Below are 20518 nucleotides of genomic sequence, written 5' to 3'. Positions count from 1 at the left end.
CTTTTGTCGATTAACTGGATTAATTAGCACCTCCTCCACCTCCACTTCCACAATTGAGTGAGTTTGTTTAGTTGTTAAATATATAAATGAATATATAACGCCATTTTCAAGTAATCTAGTCAATCAAATTGCGCGTCAACTGTAACTGTATATACTTTTGCTTCGAAGTCGAATATTTCTTGTCTCTATTTATTTAATATAATATAAATTATATTTATATTTATACGACCGATTGAAATATCAACTGTAACAGCGTAATATAATGAAATGTATGATAATATAATTCTTCTGTATATATATTTTCAATCGATTTTTTGCCTCTTGACTTGGTTTAGTCAATAATGGTTTGTGGAATTTTTCCTCTTCACATTTGTTTAGTCGCGGATGGCACTTTTTCCTTTGTTATTTTCTAAGCATTTATTATTTTTGATCGAGAATGATATATTTGGTCCGTGAGGGGAATCAACCTATATCTGCCATTAGTGTTGTTTTCTCTATTATTACCATCGACTTCAATTCCAATCAACATGACAAATTTTCCAAGGAGCCCATGGACATTTGAGTTTTGTTAAACCTGTATATATATTATGGTTTAGGTCTTACCCCGATTTACCCTGGTAGTCAATGGACTAAGTAGTCGTCTCAATCCAGTCCCTAGCTAAATCGGTTAAAATTTTCGAAACTAACCTACAAAAATTAATATATTCAAGATCATTCATCTTTTATGGTTAAAGAAGCTCAAGTACATCTCTACATGCGCATTGGAACTCTTTAGCTCTCATCCTTGAATTATATATTTTCATCATCTATTATCCTTCGATCACAACCTGTTGAGTTTGTGCTCTGCTTCTTTGCAATGCTCTTGCTTTTCTCATCTTTAATTTGTTCACCTTTACTTCAATCTTTAAATGTTTTTTAAACTAATGCATTTTGCTTTTTTTCATAACTAATTTCAACATAAAAAATATTGGTTTATATTTACAAAATATAAATTTGAAATTAATAGGTTAGATATAAGGGATTATATTAATAATGAACGAAACACGTCTATATACACTTAATCAATATGAAAGAATAAATTACATATAGATTTAAAAAGGGTTAAGCTGCTAGTCAAAATTTTGTTTACCATCCAAATAAACTCAATGTGGCTTATAAATTAAGACGAATTAAATGTATATTGTAGTTAATCTAATAAAAATCCTGCTATTGTGAAATTTAATAAAATATTGGTCAATTATTCATTCGAAAAAAACAAATTGTAACTGAAGGTTAGAATGATTAACAAAAATGTAATTTTTGAAACCTCCATCAATATTGTACCAAGTGGGTGACAATGAAAGCATTTTAGACAATTCAAACGTTGATTATTCTTCACAATATTGACAAATGCAACATCAAGTTTACTTTGCACGACTTGAGTTTAGTCAAGTCTCGACTTTAATGGGATATAAGTAATGGACCCTTTGATGATATAATTTGACTTGAGTTTAGTCCTCACAATGCTAAAGTAATTTTGATGATGACCTATACATAATAGTGATAATACAATCTTAATTCATTGAATATGTTTTATCCGTTGACTTATCCATGATTAGCATCATAACTAGGAAATAATGTCAATTTTTATTTTTTAAATTAAGGAAAAATTATAGAAAAAATTAAAAAGGCGCTTTAATTATCATAATCTTAAAATATTTAATTTTCAAAAGAAAAAGTCAAAAAAATATCCTACTATATTTTTTAATCAAAGATACTCTTATTTCAGTATATATATTTGTATCATGTATATGGAGTACTTATAATTATTATAATATGTAAAAATAAATCAATTAATTCAATTAAAAATTTTATATTATTTCTTATTAATTTGTCAAAATTATTCGAACTTAATTAAAATCATTTTAAATAATAAAATTTACACTAAAACTATTATAACAACGAATAATTAATTATATACAATTATAGTAATTCATTTATTGATTGTTATAGTATTGTAACATCCACTAATTAGTTGTTATACTTTATTTTTATAGTGAATTTGATTATATTAAAAAGGTTTTAATTAAGTTTGAATAATTTTAATTAAATTGATAAAACAGTTAATATAAAGGATTTTATGTATACAATTTTAAATTAAATTATTTTTACCGGTGATATAGTAATAAGGTGATTTTATATAAAAAAGTATAATATTTTTATTTTTAACTAAAATTATATAGTTCCTCGATGTGAATGAAATTGGATTCTAAAGCTCGCTAGATATGAATCAACTCCTTTTTTTTTATTAATTCTGAATATTTAACTTTTTGATATGTCTAATTCCGTGGGGGATTAATTATGTCTTAAAATTTTTTATTGATCATTAAAATAAATCATAAAATACAAATGAATGTAGATGAACCAATTAATTTGGAATAAAATATATCATCATATCTTATCAAGGATGTAAAAGTTAATTTCACTTATCGCCGATAATATCATCAACCTCATAATAAAACACAGTCAGATAAATCAGATAAACACAGAGCATTCCACAACTGTTGGCTCCGCGAATAAAATCAAATCAACTGCACTGCACTGCACATCCTATCTTATCCGCTATCAGCTGTGAGGATTAGAAGAGCGCGCGTAGTGGACAAGCTTTTGTCCGACGCTGCGCCGTGCATCGTTGCACGCGGAGGCTTCGATGCCCGTGAGATGATCGAATATTACATTTGTTGCCATTTCTTTTCTTTTCTTTTCTTGCTATAATAGCGACTAAAAAGATTCGGCTGATTTGGATGACCTAGACGTTCGTCTTTCTCCTTCTCTCTCTATTTTTGACCGACAGGTGCAACCTTGCTGGCGGCTGGCTGTTGTGGGCGATCGATGGCTAAGAGAGTGAACAAGCAGGTCAGGTCAATCTCTTCTCCTGCGCCGAGTGCGAGGAGCTCGCCAGGAAAGTCGTCAATCACTCGGACGCCATCCAGCTCCGGACTATCTCTTGGAGGTAAACGTCACCTCCGCCCCTCTTTCCGTGATTCCATTCAGAAGTATTGTTGCCCGGACGATAGACTACTTGTCGAACTGGATCTTGTGTTCAAAGCTTGGATCTTTGTTCTTGTGGTTTGAAGTTTTGAGTATGAACAATGGAAGTAGGGTTTTGAATAGGTCTAATCTGTTCTCTTATCCTAAAGTTAGGTTTCGTTCTTCCTATCTGCTCCACTGTTGCTATATCATGGATATGTTGGAATGTGTATGAAAATTGGACGGTAGTCGCACATTATAATTTTTGTGATATGAATGTGTTGGATATTGGGATTTTAATGGACCAATACAGTTTTATGGAAAAATCGAAATGCTATCAATTGATGAAAGTTGCACTCGGGTGACGTGTCAGGCTTGTATCTGACGTGGCAATGCCTATGTGGCATCCATGTGGACAATAGAGATGACTGGGCATCCACGTGGACAAGAGATGACTGGACTGTTGATTGGGTGAACGGATGACAACCGTTGATCAAAGAGGTGTGATGGATCGCATGTGATGCGATCTGGAGCGTTGGATCGCGAAGAGTCACGATCTGACCGCTTGGGATGAGACTTGATCTGAAGCGTCAGATCGAATGGATCATTAGATCCAGATCCGATGGCTGATGACAAGAGGAGAGATCTGAGGGTCACAACCCTTCAGATCTGATGGATGAGATTAAAGTGGGCTATGTGAAGGGTTACAACCCTTCAGATTGGACGATCCAGATCGATCCAGCCCAAAGAACACATCCTCTCACCCAAAGGGCATTCAACCTCTTCATTTGGTATAAATAGATCCCTCCAGATTGGAAATTTCATCGATCAATTCATCGATTCTTCTCTTCCTTGTGCATTCATCATCATCTAGTGCACCTGCTTGCACCTTCAAAATTAAATGTTGCTGGGTCTCGGCATTTCAAGTCGACCATTAATCAGGAGCCTTGAATTAAATGTTACTAATGGGCGAAGGTAGTAGTATTCGCATGTTGCGGAATAGGTGAAAGGAGTTCTCTAGAGTATTTGTGCAGTGATGAATGCCATAATTCTAAGTAGAATATATACTTGAATTTAGTAACATAGGCATATGAAATCAGCAAATTCAACATAACAAAGATTTTTTGAAAAATTAGTATTTGACAAGTCGAATGGAAGATGTTTGATACATTCCTTCTCATATCATAAAAATTTCCCCTAGTTGAGGCCTTTTTTATTTCAAATTTTTGTTTAAATCATACTTGATTTTCAAACTGCAGACTTAGCTTGTACAGAATTATTAATAAATAAATTTAAGAAGTTTAATAATTTAATCAGATTTATTTGATTAGCAATAAATAAAGTATTATAATGTATAATTAAATATAATATATGCACTCTTACATTATTAAAATTTTCTAACACCACCTGAGCGTGTCAATGGCACTTAATGTCAAGAACAATAAAATTCAAAAGATAATAACCTACAATTATTAACGTCGAGCGTGGACGTGATAGACGAGCTGGCAACATTCTCTCCCTCATCTGACAATCTCCAAAGGCGCCATGGGTTCTATGGAAGAATTGACAGAATCGCGGAGAACCGTCGACGGAGAAGAGCTTCCAACCTTAGACAGCAAGCTGTCTCCCTCTTCCACATTAACATTTCCCCAAGGATGTATCCTCGTCCACCTTGTCAATGCCTCCAGCTCCATAGCCACTTCTCTCATCAATGGTCGGTCATAGCTGTTCAAGCTCAAGCACCTCATTGCGAGCTCCGCAGCTGCTTCAAGCAACTCCGGAGTTCCTTCATCGACCACGCGTTCCTCCAAGATTTCAACAAGTCGCCCAGAATTCACGCACTCCATGAAAAGAGTGGCTAAATTCTTGACAGCTTGCATCTTAGCCACAGGCTTCTTCCCTGTCAAGAGCTCGACCAAAACAACGCCGAAACTATAGACGTCGCTTTTATCAGTGAACTGCCCTGTTTGGAAATATTCCGGGTCCAGGTAGCCAAAGGTGCCACGAATCAACGACACCAAACCGTTCTGATCTAGTGGAACCAATCTGGAAGCTCCGAAATCGGACACTTTTGCGGTTAAATTGTGGTCGAGAAGTATGTTGGTGGTCTTGACATCTCTGTGGATGACGGGAGTAGAAGCCGCAGAGTGGAGGTAGGACAAGGCTCCAGCTACTTCCGAAGAGATCCTTATACGAGCTTCCAAGGACAGAGAGCCTCTGCGGCCTTCCCCGTGGACGTGGTGGGCGAGCGTGCCATTGGGCACGAACTCGTAAACGAGCATGGGGACTTGAGTCTCGAGACAGCACCCCAAGAGCTTCACTACATTCCGGTGATTGATACGGGAGAGAACCTCGACTTCATTTATGAACTGTTGGACTTCGGCTTCGTCGTTGCTTATCTTGGCCTTTTTGATTGCGATCACGTTTCGATCAGGAAGAACACCGCGATAGACTGTTCCGGTGCCACCCTCGCCGAGGATTCGGCTCTGGTTGTAGTTGTCCGATGCGGCTTCAAGCTCCTCTGAGGAGAAGAGTCTGATGTCCGGCCGCAACGAACCGCCATTCTTTTCTAAGAAGTGCTGCTTCAGCTCTCCGAGCTTTCTCTTCTTGTAAATCCAGTACAGCCATGACACAATCGCAATAAGGAAAAAGAGACTCAATCCAACACCTGCATCAATGCTCAAAATCAAATATCAACGACGTTTTCTCATATAAACGACAAATAGACAATGATTTTAATAACTTGTGATTGCACTTGTTGAGGATTTTGTTAGTTAGTAATCTGGATAAAAACTGGCGTATAGAGCCCTGCATTAAAAAAAAATTTAAGGCAGACACGCATGCTGTAAGATCATGTAGGATTTAATCCCGCTAGCTCACATCATGATCAGGATTAAATCTGGCCGAGTCATGCGAGACTTACAGGCCCTCCACACGATTTCTCAGTGCGATGAAGTCGCAGACCGATTTTGTTCGAGCCAACGTCTTGCTCTGGTTATCTCGCTATAGAGATGTTGTTAATGATGCCACAGAAAATGAGTGGATGCGTTGAGAAATGACTAGACTATCGCTAGCTGTTAATTACTAGTTTGACGACAGATGCTACTACCATGTTACTTTTTGGTTGCCATTTACGAAAGGGAATGTTTTAATCTAACCAATTATGTTTCAGGAGCAAGAATTCGGAAAGTCTGAAATAGGGATTAGAAATGGAGAAACTACGTGTAGTGGGATTCATAGCATCAAGCGATTACCTAAACTCAGATACAGTATTCTCAGTATGGACCTGCATCCGCTTCCATCTCTTTGGCCATCTCCATACATGTACCATGGGCATGAGCAAGAATAGCTCCCCTCTCTATTATGGCACCGTTTGACACATGGCGAAGGATCAGCTGAGCACTCGTTGATGTCTGATCAGATTTTGCAAAGAAATCATATGAGAAAATACTAAAGAAAGAAATCAAGCTGATTCACAAAACAAAAGTTAGAATTTGGGGATTTTATAGGATTAAGTTACCTGAGCATCCATTTGAATCATTGAGGTACGGGTTGCCCTGGAAACCTTGCGAACAATTACAGAGGTAGCCCGGACCATTTGTAGAGTTCACGCAGTAGCTGTTGGGGGAGACACACGCGAAGTCGCCAGTGCCGTGTGCTTCCTCACAGGTCTGGTTCATGATGGCCCAATCCAGCGTCACCGGGGCCTTCTCCCTGGTACTGTATTCGGTGAAGCTAGACAGGCTAAAGTTGAGGGTGCGCTCGTCGGCCAGGAAGGCGTAGCTGCAGGGGGCGAAGCTGCTGTTGGAATGATTGAAAATGCTATTGACGATCAGCCGGAAGTCGCTGAGATCCATGGGAATCGGGGCGGTGCAGCAGCCGATGCCGGAGCATGTGCCATTGGCCACGAAGCTGGCATCAGTGCAATACGACCAGCATCCGGTGGCGAAAGTGCTCTCCCTGTCACTCGAAATGGAGCCGAGGGCGTCACAGCCGACGACCACTAAGCTGTTCCGGTCGTGGGAGAACTTGTAGTTTGGGTGACGGGTAAGATTTATCCTGGCCGAGACATGTTCTGGACGACTTCCGTTATGGTAGTTGCAATCTCGAGCGATATAGTGTTTGACGATGAGGGTGCCCTGGAGGTAGGGCGTGTCCTGGAGGATGTCCACCACCTCGATGTTATGGCCTGGGCCGCGGCCGAGGTAGGCCGTGCCGTTGGTGCAGTTGATCTCGAAGCCTTTACCGAAGCAGTGCTCGGAGTCGATACCGAAGGGGTAGGGGATGATCACGTTGCCGCACTTGGCCTGGCACCCTGGTCGGGCCCACCTGTCGGCGGAGTCGTCGACCGACGGCGGCTGTGCTGTTTGGGGGGTTGCCTCTCCTGCTAGCAGTACAAGGCAGAGAAGGAGCAGAAACAAATGCGCTGGCCAGGATGCCATCTTCTTTCTTTTGTCGATTAACTGGATTAATTAGCACCTCCTCCACCTCCACAATTGAGTGAGTTTGTTTAGTTGTTAAATATATCGATGAATATATAACGCCATTTAGAGTTGATCTAGTCAATCAAATTGCGCGTCAAGTGTAACTGTATATGCTTTATTGCTTCGAAGGCGAATTTTTCTTGTCTCTATTTATTCAATATAAATATCATTTATATTTTTATTTATACGACCGATTGAAATATCAACTGTAACAGCGTAATGAAATGCTTGATAATATAATTCATCTATATATTTTCAATCGATTTTTTGCCTCTTGACTTGGTTCTGTCAATAATGCATGGTTGGTGGAATATTTGTTTAGCTAGTCTGATGACGCTTTTTCCTTTGTTATTTTCTAAGCATTTATTATTTTTGAGAATTAAATATTTGGTCCGTGAGGGGAATCAACCTCTGCGGTTCGTGTGTTGTTTTCTCTGTTACCATCAACCTCAACCCTAATCAACATGACAAATTTCCAAGGAGCCCCTGGACATTTGAGTTTTTTTTTCTAAACCTGTATAAATATTATGGTTTAGATCTTACCCTTCGGTTCACCTTTTGTATGAATGGACCGAGTAGTCGTGTTAATCCAGTCCCTAGCTAATCGGTTAAAATTTTCGAAGCTAACCTACAAAAATTCAAGATCATTCATCTTTATGGTTAGAGAAGCTCAAGTACATCTTTACATGCGCATTGGAACTCTTTAGCTCTCATTCTTTATCTATTCTTCATCATCTATCATCCTTCGATCACAACTTGTTGAGTTTGTGCTTTGCTTCTTTGCAATTCTCTTTCTTTTCTGACCTTTTGTTCACCTTTACTTCACTCTTCAAAAGCCTTTTTTAACTAAGCATTTTGGTTTATATTTACAAAATAGAATTTTGAAATTAATAGGTTACATATAAGGGATTATTTTAATAATGCACGAAACACGTCTATATAGAAATTACATATAGATTTAAGAAGGATTAAGTTAATTGCTAGTCAAAATTTTGTTTACCATCCAAATAAACTCAATGTGACTTAATTATGACGAGCTTAAATGTATATTGTAATTAATCTAATAAAAATCGTGCCATTGTGAAATTTAATAAAATAATATTGGTCAATTATTCATTCGAAAAAAAACAAATATAATTGTAACTGAAGGTTAAAGAATGATTAACAAAAATATAATTTTTGAAACTTCCATCAATATTATAATATTGTACCAAGTGGGTGACAATGAAAGCATTTTAGACAATTCAACCTTGATTATTCTTCACTTGAATTATTGACAAAGCAACGTAACATCAAGGTTGCGCGACTTGAGTTTAGTCAACTCTCGACTTTAATGGGATATAAGTATATATCCTGTAGACCATGTAATTTAATGACCCACATGCTAAATTTTGACAATGACCTATACAATCTCAATTCATTGAATATGTTGTCCCCAAGATAATGATGTCATGGTAGGACATCCAGGTTGTCACCCAGACACCTGTGATTTTGTCACGCCCCGAGAAGGCCGTCCGAAAAATTTCGACAGCATCTCCCCAGTAACTATGACAATTCCCTAAATACATGCACAAATACACGGCCACAGGCGGCCGGAAATAGGACTACACGTCCAATAGACACACAAATGCAAACAAATATAGAATAAGGCCTACACGGCCACACAACAGTTAACACATGCATACTACTCAACATAATCAAATTCTACGAAACGAAAACATCGTAAATCCAACAAAACGAATAACTACAACGTAAATCCGACATGACTACTGTAATATGATAAATCCAACCAAGACTACAATTCAAACCAAAAATACATGTTCTCAGAGTACGAAACATAACTGAAAGAAAACAACTATACTACTACCAACAACCTCCTGATGTGAGACAGCAGCAGTCGACCGAAACTCCAAACTCCAAGTAACCTATCTGCTACTTGGGGAGAAAACAAAACAATCCCCAGGGTCTGGGTAGTGAGCATTGAATGCTTAGTGGATACAGGAATATCGAAGTGCATGAAAAGATAAACAGGAGAGTAAACACTAATCAACAGATATGAATATCAACAGATAACAGAGGTCATGGTAATCAAGCATGGTATCTCAACGAGAACAATAAGGAAAGAATAGCACTACACAACAGATATGGATATTAGTTACATGTGAGCATGTAATTAATGGAAGTCGAGCATGGTATATCAACAGAATGGTAAAGAAGAAGAATATATGGCAACATGTATATATATATGATCATGTATGTAATGTCATACAAATGCAACAGTCATAGCAAACAAGTGTAACAGTCGAAATCAGATGCATAAATTAAACTATGCAATAATCCTACCAACAATGCATGTAAAACACACGGCAACCATCGCAAACAAATGCAAGTCTCTGTCCGCACTCTGCATTCCCCAGTCACCCTCCCAGAGCACAGTGAACTGAGGGGCCAGACAAGACATACTGCACAGACTCCAACACACAAACCACCGTAATCTGGTGGGGAGCGGCAGTGTAACAGGAGGGCTATATAGCCAGTCCTGGTTGCACCCAACAATAGTGCAAGTTGGCTCTTTCCACTGATCACACCACTACACGGTGCAGGGCCAGAGCCAACAAGAACAGCCAACAATGTTGTCCGCAACATCCACAACTATCATGAATGCATGATGATCATTCCAACATGTAATAGCTACAGATAATTAGCATGCTTATCAGGAATAATGAGAGGTCAACATGGATCAACGACACAATGGTAATACAGGTCTATAGTAGATAAATCCATTGAAGGTTATACAACATGAATCAGGGAATGAATCATACATGTGTCAGTAGGATAAATGATATAGTTACAAAAGTATCAATATGGTATCAATAGATCATCCCAAAGTTAACAATAGGTTTCAAGCATGGATATCAAAGGTATTATCTAAAGAACTACGTCAAATGACAGGAAGGCAACAGAAGAGATAAAATAGCAACAAGATGAACATGCACTATGAAAAGACGACCTGTGCTGACCAAACACAGGAGTACCCACCTGATCAGAAGTCTGTCAAGGCTAGAACCTTCAGAAAATAACCTTGTCTATGACGAACTCCTACAATCACTCAGGATCCTGCAAATAGAATAATAATCTTCCTAAATGCAGTGACATATAAAATTCCTCATCAAAGAACCCTAACAAATTTAACATGAGTTTAACCCCATCCTAACCTAGAGTTAAACTAATCTAACTAATTGAATCCTATTAACTTCATTTATCTTTTAAATCTAATTTAGCTAAATTCATTCTTAACTTTAATTGGTTTAACCTGATCTAATGCTATTATTAAACCACTCCAACAGTAGATAAACAACCATCCATTAACAACCACCAATTACGAACCATAATCCGATCAATTCAAACTACAATAAACCCAACCCAAGAAGAATCGGCATTACCTCAGATCTGTGCCCTTCAGCTCCAATTCCAAGTCAATCGAACAACACAACTTCAAGAACAGATCGTGCCCTAATTAAATTCACGGACGCCGGCACAAATCCAAGCAAGCTCCGGTTCCAATTTTCCTTGCACGGCCGACTACAGGGGACGGTGGCGCATCCGTGAGGAAGGAGAAGAAGAGCGAAGGGAGGCGACGGTGAACCCTAGTTCTCCGGCAGACAGCTTGAGGAAGGGGAAAGGCGACGCTGGTCATCGGTTGCAAGCAAGGTGCGACGGAGCAGCGGCTATGCTTCTAGAAGAATGGCAACGGCGAAGACGGCAGCTGGCTACGGCAGCGGCGGTTGGCGACAGGGCTTCTCTGTGCGGCGGCGACAAGGAGGGAGACGCGGCGGTATGTGGTTGTTGACTTCGGGCGGCGACAGGGTAGCAGCAGAGGAGGCAAGAGTTGCGGCGGTCTTCGTGTGAGGAGGACGGGAGGAGGCAGCGGTGATCCGGTGCTGGTTCGAGCAAGGGAGGCGGCTTCTGGCGTCAGGCGAAGGAGGGAGACACGGGGAAGGCGGCGTCAGCGAAGATGAAGAGGAGAAGAGGAGACGGCACGCGTGATTAAGGGTTCGCGATTTGTGCTTTAAAAAGGAATGCACACTAATTGTAGGTTAGTCGGTGCAATAACCGAACTAAACCAACTAAAAACCTAGGATTTATTATACGACAGAACCAGTTACTGTAGCAAACCGATTTTTAAATCTTGGTTCGCTTGGTTTACTAACCAAATGATCTCTGATTTGACTCAAATCAGTTTTGTTGGATTCGTCTTCGCAAGACGAATCTTTTCATCTATTTTATTTTATCAAAATCTCTTCCCGTACGAACCAAATCAACTTGGTTCAGTTTGGTTCAATCTTGGTTCGTTTGGTTCACTACCCAAATGATCTCTGATTTGATCCAATTTGGTTTCGTTGATTTCGTCTTTGCAAGACGAGTCACATCCTCCAACACTACGAAATTTTCGGTATCTTACATTCTCCCCCACTAATAAAAATTTGGTCCCCAAATTTACTATCTTCATACTATAGTGTAGAAACACTGTAGTAATTTTTTACTCCTATTTCCATCTGATATCGATATCTTCGGAAGAAACCCGACTGGTTTCTGTCGTTCAACCTTTATCTACTAGCACACTAAATATCGCGCAACAAAGTCTGCGATATCACCTCATGTTGTTCTACTAATATAGACACTTAAGGTCCCGATATATATACAAGTACCAACTAGATATATCACAACCCTAAAATGATATGCCTCCTACAACAACTCCTTAATCGAATACCGCTCTGAAACACAAATTCGTTCTCGAAACGAATTATTCTATCTACGTCACAATAAAACCCTAACTACTGTTTAAAGTCCATCCAATCGCAGATAAATAAAAAATGTTGGTTGCTGGACGGTGTCGACTTAATCTTCTCCACTAAAGTTGACTGAGCAACCCTCGAGACAAGAACACCCCGATGAGTCCAACCATGCTCCACTAATCCCAACTCTGAATACTGTCGTACAAAATCAATAACGGTCATCAATTGACTAGCCAGAATCGGGGCACTGACTAATCATTGCTTCAGCTCCTGAAAGCTTGTCTCACATGCTTCAGATCAAACCCATCTTGCCTCCTCCTTGGTCAGACGAGTTAGCGATGTAGTAATTCAGGAGAAATCCTCCACCAACATCGGATAATACCCGACTAAACCCAGAACGGCGAACCTCCTGAACAAACTTGGTTGTTCCCAACCAGTAACAGCCTTTATCTGCTACGGGTCTACTGAAATCCTTCTACTAAATACCACGTCTCCGAGAATTCCCATAGCGCACTTGCTGGACTTCGCCTACAGTTGTTCTTGACGTAGTGTCTCCAACACTATGCGGAGATGCTGCTCATGCTTTGCCTCCGTTCTATCCGGAACTGACTCTGGGGTACAGATATCATCTGCTGAACATGGTGAGGGGGTATACTGTAAAAAGTTGGTGTTGTTGGTGGCTGGTGCTGCATCGGAATCGTCGCATAATAGATCTCTGACTGAGGGCTGCTGGTACTATCTGGTGCATCTGTCTTGAAGATAGTAGTGATCTCTACTGCTTAGGTGCTCTGAATCTCGATGGTATCCTCTGCGTCGTCTGCAATTCCTGCTGTGTAGGACATCCTTCAGAAGCTGCTACGTCCGTAAGCTCCAGCTGAGCCTTCATAGTTCACTCTCGGGTCATATGACCGGGAAGTTTGCAAAAGTAACATGTAGAGTGATCGTATGGACAATCGGTCACCCGATGGCTACATGATCCACACCGATGACATTTCTTTAGAGTCTCCCAACACGTGACCGCCTGATCACGAAGGTGGTATACCACTAACTCAACTTCCTCTGCCTCCGTGCAAGCGATATACTCAAATGTATCAATCAGACTCTCCAACCAATAGTGAGCGAGCCATGGGTCAGGTCCCCCATGAAACAATGTCAATCGATCTTTGACAGACTCTGTCAGTATCGACATGTGACTCAGATCCATAGTATTGCTAATTGTCACCGGTACCGTATCAGACAAAGATACCTCTGGACTATCCACAATATACTCGGAAACCTCCGGCTCTACTAGTGTAACCGGTCGTCTCGGTGAACGACCTCGTCCTCGATTTTCAGGGGTCATAATATTATCTAGTATTTATATAAATAACTCTGATAAATTCCTAAGAACAGTAATAAAAATGCTAGGAATTTTACTTACGACTGCTTGGAGAATTCGTGCCGCTGTCTGTCCATCTCACATCTTGGATCGAGTACACCAAAAATTCAATAAAAACGATATGACAACAAGTTCGACAAAAAACAATTTTAATCCCTAAACTAATAAAATGAAACTCCTAAATAACCTAATGCTTAATCTAATATGGACCCTATAACCTAAATGTTTGACCTAATAAACCTACAGGTGAAATGATAAGTCACAGAGACTACGAATACGAAATAAATCCGACGACAAATCCGTCCGACAACGAAAACGGACACAAACGCAACGATAATTCCGACGGACACCAAAAATCGATTCAAATGCAATGAAAAATCTGACAAAACCTAACCTGCTCTGATACCACTAAATTGGTATCAGACAGGTTCAAAAATGCAACGACAAATCCAGAAAACTACATACGGATCAGAAAATCATGCTCCGGCAGATTCAAAACTACGACAATTCTGAAATGAACTAACCTGCTCTGATACCACTAAATTGTCACGCCCCGAGAAGGCCGTCCGAAAAATTTCGACAGCATCTCCCCAGTAACTATGACAATTCCCTAAATACATGCACAAATACACGGCCACAGGCGGCCGGAAATAGGACTACACGTCCAATAGACACACACAAATGCAAACAAATATAGAATAAGGCCCACACGGCCACACAACAGTTAACACATGCATACTACTCAACATAATCAAATTCTACGAAACGGAAACATCGTAAATCCAACAAAACGAATAACTATAACGTAAATCCGACATGACTACTGTAATATGATAAATCCAACCAAGACTACAATTCAAACCAAAAATACATGTTCTCAGAGTACGAAACATAACTGAAAGAAAACAACTATACTACTACCAACAACCTCTCTGATGTGAGACAGCAGCAGTCGACCGAAACTCCAAGCTCCAAGTAACCTATCTGCTACCTGGGGAGAAAACAAAATAATCCCCAGGGTCTGGGTAGTGAGCATTGAATGCTCAGTGGATACAGGAATATCGAAGTGCATGAAAAGATAAACAGGAGAGTAAACACTAATCAACAGATATGAATATCAACAGATAACAGAGGTCATGGTAATCAAGCATGGTATCTCAACGAGAACAATAAGGAAAGAATAGCACTACACAACAGATATGGATATCAGTTACATGTGAGCATGTAATTAATGGAAGTCGAGCATGGTATATCAACTGAATGGTAAAGAAGAAGAATATATGGCAACATGTATATATATATGATCATGTATGTAATGTCATACAAATGCAACAGTCATAGCAAACAAGTGCAACAGTCGAAATCAGATGCATAAATTAAACTATGCAATAATCCTACCAACAATGCATGTAAAACACACGGCAATCATCGCAAACAAATGCAAGTCTCTGTCCGCACTCTGCATTCCCCAGTCACCCTCCCAGAGCACAGTGAACTGAGGGGCCAGACAAGACATACTGCACAGACTCCAACACACAAACCACCGTAATCTGGTGGGGAGCGGCAGTGTAACAGGAGGGCTATATAGCCAGTCCTGGTTGCACCCAACAATAGTGCAAGTTGGCTCTTTCCACTGATCACACCACTACACGGTGCAGGGCCAGAGCCAACAAGAACAGCCAACAATGTTGTCCGCAACATCCACAACTATCATGAATGCATGATGATCATTCCAACATGTAATAGCTACAGATAATTAGCATGCTTATCAGGAATAATGAGAGGTCAACATGGATCAACGACACAATGGTAATACAGGTCTACAGTAGATAAATCCATTGAAGGTTATACAACATGAATCAGGGAATGAATCATACATGTGTCAATAGGATAAATGATATAGTTACAAAAGTATCAATATGGTATCAATAGATCATCCCAAAGTTAACAATAGGTTTCAAGCATGGATATCAAAGGTATTATCTAAAGAACTACGTCAAATGACAGGAAGGCAACAGAAGAGATAAAATAGCAACAAGATGAACATGCACTATGAAAAGACGACCTGTGCTGACCAAACACAGGAGTACCCACCTGATCAGAAGTCTGTCAAGGCTAGAACCTTCAGAAAATAACCTTGTCTATGACGAACTCCTACAATCACTCAGGATCCTGCAAATAGAATAATAATCTTCCTAAATGCAGTGACATATAAAATTCCTCATCAAAGAACCCTAACAAATTTAACATGAGTTTAACCCCATCCTAACCTAGAGTTACACTAATCTAACTAATTGAATCCTATTAACTTCATTTATCTTTTAAATCTAATTTAGCTAAATTCATTCTTAACTTTAATTGGTTTAACCTGATCTAATGCTATTATTAAACCACTCCAACAGTAGATAAACAACCATCCATTAACAACCACCAATTACGAACCATAATCCGATCAATTCAAACTACAATAAACCCAACCCAAGAAGAATCGGCATTACCTCAAATCTGTGCCCTTCAGCTCCAATTCCAAGTCAATCGAACAACACAACTTCAAGAACAGATCGTGCCCTAATTAAATTCACGGACGCCGGCACAAATCCAAGCAAGCTTCGGTTCCAATTTTCCTTGCACGACCGACTACAGGGGACGGTGGCACATCCGTGAGGAAGGAGAAGAAGAGCGAAGGGAGGCGACGGTGAACCCTAGTTCTCCAGCGGACAGCTTGAGGAAGGGGAAAGGCGACGCTGGTCATCGGTTGCAAGCGAGGTGCGACGGAGCAGCGGCTATGCTTCTAGAAGAATGGCGACGGCGAAGACGGCAGCTGGCTACGGCAGCGGCGGTTGGCGACAGGGCTTCTCTGTGCGGCGGCGACAAGGAGAGAGACGCGGCGGTATGTGGTTGTTGACTTCGGGCGGCGACAGGGTAGCAGCAGAGGAGGCAAGAGTTGCGGCGGTCTTCGTGTGAGGAGGACGGGAGGAGGCGGCGGTGATCCGGTGCTGGTTCGAGCAAGGGAGGCGGCTTCTGGCGTCGGGCGAAGGAGGGAGACACGGGGAAGGCGACGTCGGCGAAGATGAAGAGGAGAAGAGGAGACGGCACGCGTGATTAAGGGTTCGCGATTTGTGCTTTAAAAAGGAATGCACACTAATTGTAGGTTAGTCGGTGCAATAACCGAACTAAACCAACTAAAAACCTAGGATTTATTATACGACAAAATCATTTACTGTAGCAAACCGATTTTTAAATCTTGGTTCGCTTGGTTTACTAACCAAATGATCTCCGATTTGACTCAAATCAATTTTGTTGGATTCATCTTCGCAAGACGAATCTTTTCATCTATTTTATTCTATCAAAATCTCTTCCCGTACGAACCAAACCAACTTGGTTCAGTTTGGTTCGATCTTGGTTCGTTTGGTTCACTACCCAAATGATCTCTGATTTGATCCAATTTGGTTTCGTTGATTTCGTCTTTGCAAGACGAGTCACATCCTCCAACACTACGAAATTTTTGGTATCTTACAGATTTAATCCCCAGCTACGACGTATTTGCAAGAATTTTTCTTCAAATGGGGAGCGCAATCAAAGGATGCTGACGTCTGGGCTGGCCGCTACGTGCACTTCCCGATTTACCCTGATGGCCGATGAAAAACTTCTGTGGGATTGAATCAGTCATCCTCTGAGATAGTCAATGAGGCTAACTGAGATTTATCATTTTTTTTCAATTCATTGAATATGTTCTATCCGTTGATTTATTCGTGATTAGCATCGTAACTAGGAAATAATGTCAATTTTTCTTTTTTTTTTAAAATTAAGGAAAAAATTATAGAAAAAAAATAAAAAGGCGCTTTTATTATCATAATCTTAAAATATTTAATTTTCAAAAGAAAAAGTCAAAAAATATCCTACTATATTTTTTAATCAAAGATATATACTCTTATTTCAATATATTTGTATCACGTATGGAGTATTTATAATTATTGTAACATGTAAAAATAAATCAATTAATTCTATTTAAAAAATTATATTAATTTTTTATTAATTTGTCAAAATAATTTGAATTTAATTAAAATCAATTTAAGTGATAAAATTTACCTAAAACTATTATAACAACGATTAATTAACTATTACAATTTTAGTAATTCATTTATTGATTGTTATAGTATTGTAACAACCACTAATTAGTTGTTATAAATACTTTAGTTTTATAGTGAATTTGATTATATTAAAAAGGTTTAAATTAAGTTTGAATAATTTTAATTAAATTGATAAAAAAATCAATATAAAATTATTTTATGTATAAAATTTTAATTAAGTTAAATTAATTTATTTTTATATGTCATAGTAATAAGGCGATTTTTATATAAAAAATATAATATTTATATTTTTAACTAAAATTATATAGTTCCTTAGATGGGAGTGAAATGGATTCCAAAGCTCGCTAGATATGAATCAACTCCTTTTTTTTGTATTAATTCTGATATTTAACTTTTGTGATATGTCTAATTCCGTGGGGATTAATTCTGTCTTAAAATTTTTTATTGATCATTAAAATAAATCATAAAATATAAATGAACATAGATGGATCAATTAATTTAGAATAAAATATATCATCATATCTTAATTATCAAGGATGTAAAAGATAATTTCACTTATCCTAAATAGTTTAGTATTTCATAATAAAATATAGATAGATAAATCAAATAAACATAAGACCCGAGAGAGGTCAATGTACCTCCGCCCCTCTTTCCTTGATTCCTTTCAGAAGTATTGTTGCCCGGACGATATACTATTTGTCGAACTGGATCTTGTGTTCAAAGCTTCGATCTTTGTTCTTGTAGTTTTAAGTTTGGAGCATGAATAATGGAAGTAGGGTTTTGAATAGGTCTAATCTGTTCTTTTATCCTTAAATTTGGTTTTGTTCTTCCTATATCTGCTCTACTGTTGCTGTATCATGGATATGTTGGAATGTGCTTCCGGGACATAACTGAGTTGGTTACGACGGAACAGACTTGCAGAAAAGGACAAGGGTTCAAATCTCGACGAAGCCGAGCAACATCCTCCTCCGTCGTGGCCAATTGCAACTTCTCGATTTACCTCCTTACAGATGGTCGTGGGACCGACCGTGTGAGACCACTAAGGTAGCGGATTCTACCTTTTTACAGAAGAAATGGATATGTTGGAATGTGTATGAAAATTGGATTGTTGGCCCGCATTATAAATTTTGTGATATGAATGAAGATTGATTTAAATAAAATCATAATTATGAATGTTGTGAATATTATAAATGCACTTGTCGTAGATTCAGGGTCTGAAGTTGTCACGCCTTGGAGGTGTCATTCCCACACACCAGGAGGTACCTCATTTGGTGACGATATAATAAAAGAACCAACACAATAAAAGAGACATAATATAAAGAACCATCCATATTTTATTAAATAGAATAATCAAAAAGAAGTTCATACATCCATTTATTATGTCTCATGGACGACCACTTGTACATATAAAACGACATAAAATATTAGCTTGACCAAACCGAAAATCAGCATTCAAGGTCTTTGAGCAACTCTAATGAATCAAGGTAGTACCAAGTCTGTGCCTGCAAAACTGGAGGCCAAAGAATGTAAACAGTTAGCCAATAGCTAAGTGAGTAATTAGAAAAAGTGTGCATGAATTTAATCTTATTTAAGAAGCCAAGGAAATATAGAAGATCACAATTTCTTATTGCCAGTTTAAGATTTTTTTAGATTTCTCCATTTATACATAATATATATATCATTATCTTGAGTTATCATTGTCTCGAATATTTCAGATAATATTTTTATATATGCATTTCATATCTTAATTTAATTATCATTCATTATCATCAATTATGATAATTTCTTAATCCTTGTTATGTAATCAAGTTCTCAACTTGATTAAATATTATAATCATTATCAGCATTTATATAAGCAATTAAAAAATGCATAACAGAAGTCAATATCATCAAAGTATAATAATATCACATATATATAGACTAACAGTCTTCTCAAAATATATCGTTGTATATGTTATCTAATATAGGGGCTAAAAGCCCTCACCGATGGAAGACAAGATAAACATTGACCGCGGCTTCTGCATTACCATAATAATATGTGGGCGATCAAGTGTTATGGATCGAGGGCTACATCACGCCACTACTCAAGTGTACAATCCAATACTTTGGCATAAAAACTTTGATATAAAACTAGACTCATAATTAACACTTTTTAATATTTATCATTTTTTTTATATCTATCATTTCACCTTATATTTTTTTCATCAATTATCATAATTGTTACATTCTAAGTATGTATCTTCTCGATTTGGTCTAAACGACCAACTCAAATCAAATTAAAGCTTATTCATTCATTTAGGTATCATCATAAAATTTACAAGTAAAGACTAAATATCAACAGCATGAAATATAACTGATCAAGCAATGTAAAGACATGAAATAAATCATCCTTTTCCTGTAAATTTTGAAAACATCCTTTCCCATTTTAATTCTCCAGACGAATCCATCTGTAAACATGAAATAAATCAATTATTTATCCTTTAATGATTTAATTATTTTAACCTTGTTTTAATATTTTAAAGATCATTTTAAATCTTTTTTTAAAACCATTATAACATATATATATATATATATATATATATATATATAATTTGTCTATTCATGCACAGAAAAATATACGAGTCTAACGATAAAATGTATCCATTTTTTATGTCTATCAAGGTCCGAGTGTCAACAGGTCTCCACTTGAATCAGTGTCTACACATAATATTAAAATAATTAAAATATTATCTAATAAAAATAATAACGTAAAATCTAAAC

At 38.1% G+C, this 20518-nt stretch overlaps 1 protein-coding gene and 1 long non-coding RNA gene across 2 annotated transcripts; both read right to left on the bottom strand.

Moving 5' to 3' along the window:
- Window positions 1-4443: 4443 nt before the first annotated feature.
- On the bottom strand, window positions 4444-7451 carry LOC141834963 (wall-associated receptor kinase 2-like). Its single transcript, XM_074722370.1, has 3 exons — window positions 6530-7451; window positions 6264-6422; window positions 4444-5677 (listed from the first exon to the last, which is right to left on the bottom strand). The coding sequence occupies exons 1-3, from the start codon at window positions 7449-7451 to the stop codon at window positions 4530-4532; spliced, it is 2229 nt and encodes a 742-aa protein (XP_074578471.1). The 3' UTR covers window positions 4444-4529.
- Window positions 7452-9161: 1710 nt separating this feature from the next.
- On the bottom strand, window positions 9162-11521 carry LOC141812505 (uncharacterized). The gene is made up of 3 exons (XR_012600307.1): window positions 10937-11521; window positions 10533-10610; window positions 9162-9422 (listed from the first exon to the last, which is right to left on the bottom strand). It is a non-coding gene; the product is annotated as an uncharacterized LOC141812505 (long non-coding RNA).
- Window positions 11522-20518: the final 8997 nt, after the last annotated feature.

This window comes from Curcuma longa, chromosome 1, assembly GCF_044706935.1.
Source record: "Curcuma longa cultivar G26 ecotype Majalengka, Jawa Barat chromosome 1, ITB_CL_G26_1.1, whole genome shotgun sequence".
Lineage (NCBI taxonomy): Eukaryota > Viridiplantae > Streptophyta > Magnoliopsida > Zingiberales > Zingiberaceae > Curcuma > Curcuma longa.
Note: the sequence above shows the minus strand (reverse complement) of the source record. Positions and strands in the feature narration are given on the sequence as shown.

Excerpts from the sequence above, each read along its gene's own strand:
- LOC141834963 (XM_074722370.1), bottom strand. The coding sequence starts at position 7,451 with ATGGCATCCTGGCCAGCGCATTTGTTTCTGCTCCTTCTCTGCCTTGTA. Across the intron at positions 6,423-6,529 it reads TGATTCAAATGGATGCTCAG|ACATCAACGAGTGCTCAGCT; the intron begins GTAACTTAATCC and ends AAATCTGATCAG. Across the intron at positions 5,678-6,263 it reads AATACTGTATCTGAGTTTAG|GTGTTGGATTGAGTCTCTTT; the intron begins GTAATCGCTTGA and ends GCATTGATGCAG.